Raw genomic sequence first — 10663 nt, forward strand, 5'->3', positions numbered from 1 at the left:
GGGACAACAATTCAAACGGATTATTGGCGAGTAGTATATGATTGGGGCAACATGGGTATGTTCATAAAAAAGTTAATCACTCAGACCCAGACAACCCATTTGTTGCCCCTGATGGGACTCATACTCAAAGAATTGAGTCCCAGTGGTGTGTTGTAAAGAGATTTTTTAAAAAAGATAACTATAACCACCCAAACTTCGATGATATTATTAAAGAATATAATATGTGGAGACGCTGATTGGAAAAAAATAAAATTGATCCATTCATTGCCCATGTAAATTGTATCAAACATGTATAATTATTAAAAAAATGTTTTTTTTTTATTGTATGTATATTGCACACAAATTGTTAGTAACAGAACCGAATCTGTCCACCCCGATTCCACGTGGTACTTGTCTGTCATACACTAGAGTGTATTAAAAAAGTCGGAGGCGCGGAGGAGCGTGGCGCCCGCGTGTGCTGAGGAGCAGGCAGAGTCAAGTGAGCCGGAGTGGCTGAGGCTGGTCGCCAAAGGCGACCAAAAAGCCGAAGCTACGAAGGCGAGTGAAGACTTCTGCCTGCAACAAGGTACACGGGGGCAAGCGCCACGTTCTGCAGCGCCGGAGCAGTCAAGAAAGCCCATAATCTTCAATATATTTCTAACTACATTTCACTACATAGTATAAAACAAAGTCGCTTTTTCTGTCCCTATTTCCCTATGTCCCTTTGTATGTTTAAATCTTTAAAACTACGCAACGGACTTTGATGCGGTTTTTTTTAATAGATAGAGTGATTCAAGAGGAAGGTTTTAGGTATATAATTTATTAGGATTTAGACAAAGCGGGCGAAGCCGCGGGCGGTAAGCTACTAAAAATATAAACTCAAAAAAAATAGAAGGGGGGGGTTTCCGCACCCCCCCACTTCACAGGGGGTCTCCCCTTACCTTCCCCCTCCCTTTTCCTCCCCTCCCCCCCCTTAATTCGTGCCGCAAATTTCTAAAGAAATACCTTGTTCTAGACTCTAGTATCAAAACCACAGATCACTGATCAAAACGCTTTAAAAAAAATTAAATGTCATTTATGGCGAAATATCTTGCATTTGTGCAAGTAAAGGAACAATTATTAAAAAAAAAAAAGCTGTTTTCTGAGCTGTCAAAAATGCAGTGATTCAATTTGTCAGTTTTTATTTTTAATATCGCACGCATCTTTAATATCCCATCGTTTCTTTCTCACTCAAACACAGCAAAAGCTTATGTGAATGAAAGAGAAGGAATATAGAAAATAGATTACAGCAATATCTTGCTCGACGTTCTATGTTCTAGGAGAAACATCGGGAAAACTCAAAATGCTTTATTGTTTTATGTAAACATTTAGTAAATGTAGTAAAGATTAATTGTTGCGCGATCAATGTGAATAAGCGTGTCCGTTTTGCTGCTGTGTGATATTTTTGTGACAAAATGGATTTTCTAAGTCTTCCAGTCGTTGTGATTGAAAATATACTAACGTATCTTTCTTACGATGAAGTTGCTAGAAACAGGCTGGTAAGTGGTCTTTATTTATAGATATGACAATATTTTACTGTTACAAATGTTATCTGTACATTGAAAAGTATTGGTTTATAATTAACACGTAATTATTCGAGAAGGTACCAAGTTTACAAGAATAGAATACCTATGTCCAAACAAACTGCATATAATGCCTTACTCTAGACTATAATATTGGACGTTTTATAGTGAATTAACTGAATGTAGAGTAACTTACATATAAACACTTAACACAATGTATGAAATAATATAATAGCCCAAAATGTAACTATTTAGTTGCAGAGTATTTGGCTTCTTTTCTACATCTTCATGTTTTTTTTTTATTATATAATAATATAGTAAGTATGTGTCCCACAACACATTAAATTCTCTAAAGGGCCTCTGCGTGTTGGACCTGTGTCCCCACGTAAGCCTTCCAAAGGACCGGGTATCATCCTTACGGCGATACCCGTGTATTATGGAGAGAGACATAATAAGTATCTCACCTTTAAAACCTTGAAGCTAAATTAAAGCCAATAAGTTGTTAAAGTCAATATATTTCCACTGAATGTCATGATTTAACGAGTATCAAAATAAATATTAAATATTTGAAGTTTCATATCTCATCTAGAAACCTATTCAGTATTAGAATCTCTTAATATTACAAAATCCGTATTTATATTTTACTCACATTAAATAATTCAATAATATACAGGTACATGTACCATTAAAACAATTCCCATGTGTGTGTTTAAAACTATTCAAATTCACCAGTATTTTAACACTTATTACCAAACCATGTTGAAACAACTACTACTTTAGTAATTTTTGTGTTTAAAGAGTAACAAATATATGCATTCCTGTAAAGTTTTGTGTCTATAATATTCATATTTCATAGGATAATAGGTTCTTTTTAGCTTTTTTTAGGTAGCTTTTTTCATAAGCCTTTGTAAAAATTTTGGCAAAACAATATTTGCTGGATCAGCAGTACAATGCTTAAATAACTGTGGATATAAATTATATATTGTACTCAATTAGACCATTATTTTCTGTTTTTCAAACTCAAACATTTATTTATTCAATTAGACTTCTTCTAGAAGTACTTTTTACATTTACATTTACATATTTTTAACATTTACCACCGATTCGGAAAGAAGTGTTGAAACATTTTTGTTGAAGAATACATAATTATATTCAAACAATATGTTTTCCAGGTATCAAAAGCGTTCAACGATATATGCATGCGAATGTTGAACCGCGGCTTCCTCATGATCGAGAGGAGGCATGCCTTGGCGTTGAAGAGCGTGAAGGCGCAACTGCCGCGTCGGGAGTCTGAGCGCAGGTAGTGAAAAAAAAAATTGTTTTGATTATATTCAACTAGCCAAAATCATGTGAAAAAAAGACGTGTGGCACTCGGGGACTGCCGCGGTAAAGCTATTGCCTGCAAGCCACACCTCCGTGCCCGTGGGAGTGGGGAGCGTGAGGTTTTTTTTGTTACGGAATTTCTGGATTCGGTCCCCGCGCTCAAGGCCCGCGATAGAAGATTTGCAAAAGCTTAAAAATCGCATAAAATAAGATACACAAACACGCTTTCACATTTATAACTTTAGTAAGGATTTTATTAATCATACATTCATGGATAATATCTCATTGGCACAATAAAATAACACTTTGACATTTATTAAAATAAGACTTCAATGCAACTAACTTCTAGAGTACTAATTATTAAATATATTGTGTTATTATTTAATTACTTTCTGCCAGTAGTTACGCATGCATTTTTGTTGGCAAGGCATAACAACTGTCCCTCATTCAAAATTACAATTTGGTTTATTGTTTCCTCATATTATGTTCATTGAACAACAAAAAGGCCCATAATATTTTTATAATATTTTTCTTTAACATTTTTGGACATCGCTTTTTTACTTTTTTCCATGCATTTACAGATATCACCCATTGGCAAGACACTGTGATATTTTGACATCAATTGAAACGAGGATTTCAATGCTCAACATGACATACTCGAAATTTATTGACAGTGGTATCTGCTGCTTCATACCAGGAAAGGTAAGGTCCTATTATAATTACTTTATAATAATAATAAAAAAACACTTTATTGTGCAATGCACAGAAAAAGAACAATTTAAATAATATACATACTTAAAATTGTTTAGATGTGAAGGTGGTATTGAAAACAAAGAGAATCAATCGAATAATATATGAAGCAATTAATCAGTTAACCTTTGTTTCTGTCTATCTTTTTGTTTTTCGATATTAATATAAACAGTGCCATAGAGAACACACATAATAATAGAATACTCTTTCTTCTTTTTTTTAAATGGCAACTCCCGAAACCAGTGTGGACAGATCCTGCCAATCTTTAAATACTCAATTTTGAATCCTTGAACTTAGAATACATTAGCTGACTTCAAATGGAACGTGTTTTTACGCGTATACCGCTACTACCTCAGTAAAATATATGAGTTCTAAGACATAAAAAGTAATAAACCTCACCGTCATATTTTTTCATAGTACCCTCACAATATTTTGCCACATTTTTTGCACATTTTTTGTTATTCTTTCAGGTGATAGACGAAATCCGACGCGTGTTAAGCATAGTGGAGACATCGAAAACGCCACCCCGTGCTCACGAAGTGTTGCAAGAGTTAAGAGATATATCTAGTATGGCAATCGAACATTTTGACGATAAAATATCGCCAGCGTTCCGTAAGAGATTGCAGGAAGGTGTTGCCATGCCACCGCCGAGACCGTCGCAAGGTAATAACGAGATGATATTTATCATGTACCTAATCTCATTATTATGTTTGGTTTCAACTTGGTGATGGCTTAATCATTTTTGAGATTTGTGTGAAGAAATTCACATATAAACAGAGTAGCTTCCGCCCACGACTTTGTACGTGCATCCCCGTTTTTCCCCGTTCCCGCAAGAATTTCGGGAAATCCTTTCTTAGCGAATGCCTACGTCCTAACATCTACCTGCCTGCCAAATTTCAGCCCGATACGTCCAGTGGTTTGGGCTGTGCGTTGATAGATAACTATATCAGTCACCTTTGAGTTTTATATATATAGATTTTATTTGTGATAATCATTGCTCTATATTTACTTTTCTTTAAGTTGTGTGATGAGTCTTGAAACTATGTACTATACTTAATATAATTCTGTTTCTAACCAAATTGATTGGCATTGTAGTAAATTCAGATAAGCTGTGTATGCTAATAATAATAATTTAATTTGTTATTACATAATATACAGACCTATTAATAAAACCAAAAATCCTTTTAATATTATGTGCATATAGATTTGAAAAAATAAAATCCAAAGTAATGATATTTGTATTTTTAATTTCAGGTGTTTTAGCGCCAATAGCCATGCGACAAGAGATATTGCATCTTCGCCGACGGTCCATATTAAACGCTAAGCTATCGTTATACTTGGCGTCACAATATAAAAAGTTTTATAAACGGGTGAGATTGTATTATTTTTTCATCAATAGATGAGTTAAAACACTGTTCACGTAATAACTGTATTTAATTTGAACACAAGTCAATTAAAAATTTCATACATCCTATTTTTGTACCAAATTTAAATTTATATCAAGTTAAAAAGTATTCATCATCATCATCATCATCAGCCCATATACGTTCCCACTGCTGGGACACGGGCCTCCTATGAGGGTATGCCTAAAAAGTATTACGAGAGATTAATTTAACCCATTGAGCCCCAAGCGGCCCGACAAAATCTATTGTGTCTGTGGTTCCGGGGCCTGAGTTATTAAGTTACGGAACTAATAGTATAACACAAAGTTGTTATTCATAAAAATAAATGTGCATTTCCATACAAGAACAAACTATTCGTGGTCCCCTTACGAATTTCAGATGGTCGAATACAAACGTATCGCGTGGCGACAGAGGAAAACTATACGCAATATGAATAAACGGCAAAGGGACCAGGATTCCGCTATTGGTAAGTTGGAAAAACAAGAAAAAATAATTTTTTAGATTACAAAAAAATCGGTCAAGAGGCGGGATTCGAACCCGCGTCTTTCGCTGATCCGGGGCCATTTAACACTAATTGAGAAAAAATATAATAAAAATAATGTAAAAATATTTCTTTAGGTGTAACTTGATTGATTGAAATTACAGAGAAATTATGGGTATTAGAATGCGTAATGTGCTTTTTTCGTTTTTGCGTAATGGGTGTGTCAATAAATAGTCGGAACAAAATATATATAAAAAAATTATGTTTTTTTCTGTTGCCAAAGATACCAAAAAATTTTTCTTCGTCATCCATAATGATACACACAAATTTTGTCAATCAGATCATCCCACACAATTTTATTATGTCTTTAGACATTAGAGACACTTTCAAATAGTGCAAATAAATAATTGAAAAAAAAATTAATTGAATATGTTAAGAAATTAGTATTATAATATGTACAAAAATTATGATGGTGATTAACGTGAATTTTATTGTTTTTCAGCGGATTTAAAGAAGCGTATCGAAGAATGTGATATAAAGTATAGCGAATTGACGCACACCAACCAAGCCGTTGGCGGGAAAGTTATAGCTGGTGAGCTCTATGGTTGCCATTTTGAATGTTTTGACAATTAACGTTTGACAGTTTCTTAGTGTTTGAAGTAAAAAAAAGCATAAAATGAATTGCGAGAAATTCCTGAGATTGGCGCGTTCAAACAAATAAACAAACACAATCTTCAGCTTTATAATATTACGTATTTGCTTATTATTAAACTTGCTTTAATGTTATAAATAAATATCGTTTTCTATCAATGCTTTATTTTTTTTATTAAGTATAAAAAAAAAATCTTTCAGCAGCAGCGGCCACAGAAGGTACGTCATCAGCGCAACCATTGCGACATTTCGGGAGTCAAATCAAATTGGATCTATCCGTTTTGCCGATCGGCACGTCCAAACGGACATCGAATAAATGTGAGATATTTGTTTATGCTTTATTATCTATAATATCTACATCTAGACTGTTATAAAGTTGTCTTTTGTATGTAACGAATAAACTCAAAAACTACTCTATCGATTTTCAAATTCTTTTACCATTATTTATTTTAAAATCTCTTTACTTGTAAATTTGTCTGTCCTCTGAAAGTTTAAATCTACAAACGATTTATATTGTTTTATATATTTTTTATAAAAAAAAATTCATGACTTTTTTAATGTGTTTAAAAAAATATTCAATAGATCTCAATAACACCCCATAATTTACATTAAATAAGAATATGAAAGTATTCTTATTTAATTCTCCGTTTCTTTTCAGTGTTGCCAAATATCAAGCCGCGGAAACCGCTCATAAAACTGCCAAGCTTGTCTGAAGATGTTAGCGATAAGACGGAATCGAACCCACTGCCATCTACATCGAACCAGAGTCCGAGACAGAAAACACAATGCACCATGGCGAAAATACGCGGAATAACGAACGAAATAAGACACTTGAGCAATCTGTCAAAAAGTTTCGAAGGAAAATTGAAACGCCCGCCAAATTCGAATTTGGAAGAGACGGAAAGCAAAAAACAAAAGCTGGATTAATTGTCTGTGGTTGCTTGTCTATGCTCGATATAGTGTTCAAGTTTTTGGTTGTCTATGGTCGTTTGACGTTTGTTTTATCTGTGCTAGCGTTTCCTAGGCCGGTGAAAAAAAAAACAAAATTAATAAAAAACGTGTCCACTTTCATTTGTATAGAATATATATTTAAAAATATATACAATTAATCAACCCAGTACTTTGTAAGATGTTTATTAGGTAGAGTTTTAATCTTTCATTGAAAGTATTTAGTTTATTTTATGTATATATTTGCTCAAACTTGCATGACATGCGATTTAATATGACCCGTAAAGGAAGGAAATTAAAAATAAGAATTTTAATTGGTAAAGAGAAAAAAACTAAAACCTTCTTTTGTTCTCTATTTATTAAAAAAAAGTATTAGAAGGTCGTCGATTTTGATTGTATTAAATAAATGCTGGTATACAAATAAAATATATATTATATAATATGTATTATCACTATTTTAATAATTAATTTTATTGTAACTAATTAATGTAGAAATGTGAAATATTTAATACATTTTTAAAGTTTTAAGTTAAATGAATGAAATGTCTTTGTTCAATATTAATATTGTAGAATAAAATATACTAAGAAAACACTCTGAAATTAAATTTTCTAAAATTATTGTCTATTATTACTAATCTTCAAGAAGGTTTTGGTATATTTCACGGGTCTTAAATTGTGTTCAAAATTACTCATAAGTCTAATAAACTATAAAAGCAATAATTCACAAATTATAGACATTTAAGATCCTATTTAACAAGTTATTAATTTAAAAAAAATCTTAAAATTTAGAAGAATTTGTTCTCTTTCTAAGATAAGGATTCAGGCTTTAAAATTAGAAAAGAAGACGAATCAAAGCAATTGAACACTTAAAAAATACATAGTTTGACTTAAAATAATTCCTAAAATTATTTGTTATTTATTATATACTAGCTTTTTGCCCGCGTTTTCAAAGAAAAATCCGCATAGTTCCCGTTCCTGTGGGATTTCCTGGATAAAACCTATCCTATGTGTTAATCCAAGTTACTCTTTATATGTGTGCTAAATTTCATTGTAATCGGTTCAGTAGTATTTGCGTGGAAGAGTAACAAACATACATACCTACACATACACATACATCCATCCTCACAAACTTTCGCATTTATAATATTAGTAGGCTTTTCATTATTCTTAAATAGTATGCAAATTAAAAATTCTTAAAATTACATATTATGATCTTCTATTTTACAGAAAATAGGATCTTCTTTATCTATATTATATTTATAGTTTGTCTGTAATCTTTATCCGCCTACTGCTTCGCTAATTTTGAAATTCCTGTACAAATTCATGAACATTTTTCAACCATATTTATTTGTACTGGGTACTCTTATATTTGTCACAAAAACTCAATTAAAAAGCTACTAATTTTCATTTCCTACATCTTTCATGGTCTATCTGGTCATCTTGCATTTTGTATATTCTTTTTTTAACATAAAAATGTTTATGAATTTTAAAATAGCCATATTTGGTGGCTTTTATAATATCCCTACTAAGGCTTATGCAAAAGGGATATAGCATAGTATAAAAATATAGATAACATATTGATAACTACCTAGTTATATATTATAGTAGTCTGTGATTATAGTATTAAAAATCACATCAAATAAAAACGCGATTACCTATATTTTATATTTTAAATGGAGATTTAAAACAGTGCCGTCTATGGGTAAGTTGTATGCAATATTGTAAGTGACCTTTTACCATAGACTTTTTTTTTTTTTTTTGTATGGTGTTTCTCAATGTTAGCCAGAAGGGCTACTACATTTTAACGCGGACGCGGGGGTGAACTGAAGGTTCACCCTGGTAGCGACATGCACAAGGGCGTCCCCCCTTGACGGGGACCACGAACCTCGGCTTGAGCTGTCGCTTGAGTGGAGGAGGCCAGAAGGGCCCTAATCGGACGGGCGCTCACCCGGGTGGGCGCGGGAACGCGGAACAAGGGACCTCGTCTTCGCCGGCGAAGACGGTGTACGCTTTCTGCTGTGGTGTGTGCGGTGTCGCGGTTTGTTCGACGTTGGGCTTCAATCGCCGAGTCTAGCCGTGCGTTAGCTTTGGTAATATCATCGTCGGAGTCGTCCAAGACATGTCTCGGCCGCCTACGACGATGAGTGGGATCGGGTTTCGCGACGTATGCGATGGCCTTTGTACCATAGAGTACTGTAAAGTACATATTGTATGGAAACCTTTTGCGTAGGCCTTATTTTAAAATGTATATTAAAATATTTATATTTGTATTTTGTAGTATTTCAAGATTGTAAACGAGATAGTGCGCGTCGTATGGCGTAGGTGTAAATATGCCTCGATTGAATAAAAGTATTTGAAAATTCATTTTGTGTTATTATTTATGCCAGTCAAATTGACTTATATTATTTTGACCTTTGAGATTGATATCTATAAGGTCGCTTGTATTAAAAGCATGTTCTATACGAAAGTTTGTAAGAATATAGGTTGTTGGGATACCCTTTCACTCGAAAACCACTGTACAGATTTTGATGATACTCGGCAGTGATGTAGCTGTCAGCTGTGTAGCAGAATAATAATAAGCTGCGTTTACACATTCGTGCAAGCGAATAGGTATCTAATGACTGTCCGTTATATGCATGTATACCAAGTATACATTGATGTATACCTAATATTTGCCGCGCTATTCGTACGAATGTTAAAATGCGGCCTATAAAAATACTTGTATTTTATTCGCGGGTAAACGACGCGGCAAAGCTTGCCTTAGAATGAAAAATAGAGCTTCCCATGGCCATTATTATTTAGAAATTCTTTGCTGTTATAAAATTGGGTTTGGGCCCGAATACTTCTAACTACTACTAGGTACTAATTATGTACTACATTTGGGTGGGTAGTAATTGTTAAAGGTGAAATAAAATACATAGCTGTGCTAATTTCTTCTAATATTTATTTTATTAGTAATTATATTTACAAAAAATATATTTACAGCGAGTATTAATTATTCATTAACATTAACTAAATTTTAATCTTAAACTACCTACATACATTTATTGCACGTCAAATTCAAATTTTGATTTAATTTTTAATATTATCGACATTGAGTTTAAAAATACATGTTATACATTTTAAATAATGGCAACAAGTAACATCATAATTATATTTTCATGTTTCCTTTGTACATAATTCTATAGTAACTTTACATTCTTAAGAGGCCTACACCACCGAAACTAGCGCCACCGAACATTTTATTTTTTTACTCCTTAACCAGATCAAATTTAAAAAATCTAGCTCGGTACTTTGCTAGTATATTACTTGTCGTATTTTTGGTATTACTTTTCACTATTCTAACTGTTCATTATTCTAGAGAACTTTTGATTACCGCCAAAAGTGGCCACTTTTGGCGGTAATCAAAAGTTCTCCTAATTTGCCGAATGCAAAATAATGAAAAGTAATACCAAAAATACTACAAGTAATATACTAGCAAAGTACCGAGCTAGATTTTTTAAATTTGATCTGGTTTAGGAGTAAAAAAATAAAATGTTGGGGGGGCGCTAGTTTCGGTGGTGTAG

At 33.1% G+C, this 10663-nt stretch overlaps 1 protein-coding gene across 3 annotated transcripts; it reads left to right on the plus strand.

Annotated features, from left to right (window-relative positions):
• Positions 1-1265: 1265 nt before the first annotated feature.
• Positions 1266-7504, plus strand: LOC123703698 (F-box only protein 28). 3 transcript variants are annotated; one of them, XM_045651782.1, is made up of 9 exons: positions 1266-1517; positions 2714-2841; positions 3446-3566; positions 4085-4277; positions 4869-4984; positions 5396-5483; positions 6001-6090; positions 6351-6467; positions 6808-7504. In XM_045651782.1, exons 1-9 carry the CDS (start codon positions 1434-1436, stop codon positions 7074-7076), a joined length of 1206 nt encoding a protein of 401 aa, XP_045507738.1. In that variant the 5' UTR covers positions 1266-1433; the 3' UTR covers positions 7077-7504. The 3 variants fall into 3 exon arrangements, with proteins under 3 accessions (XP_045507738.1, XP_045507740.1, XP_045507741.1); XM_045651784.1 differs by having other exon boundaries at positions 6354-6467; XM_045651785.1 differs by having other exon boundaries at positions 6357-6467.
• The last annotated feature ends 3159 nt before the right edge of the window (positions 7505-10663 follow it).

Source organism: Colias croceus, chromosome 27 (genome assembly GCF_905220415.1).
Source record: "Colias croceus chromosome 27, ilColCroc2.1".
NCBI classification, from domain to species: Eukaryota; Metazoa; Arthropoda; class Insecta; order Lepidoptera; family Pieridae; genus Colias; species Colias croceus.

What these genes read in the sequence shown, in the direction of transcription:
- LOC123703698 (XM_045651782.1), top strand. Translation starts at nt 1,434, where the DNA reads ATGGATTTTCTAAGTCTTCCAGTCGTTGTGATTGAAAATATACTAACG. An exon ending in ACCGCCGAGACCGTCGCAAG is followed by an intron (nt 4,278 to 4,868) that starts GTAATAACGAGA and finishes TTTTAATTTCAG; the next exon opens with GTGTTTTAGCGCCAATAGCC. An exon ending in ATAAAAAGTTTTATAAACGG is followed by an intron (nt 4,985 to 5,395) that starts GTGAGATTGTAT and finishes TACGAATTTCAG; the next exon opens with ATGGTCGAATACAAACGTAT.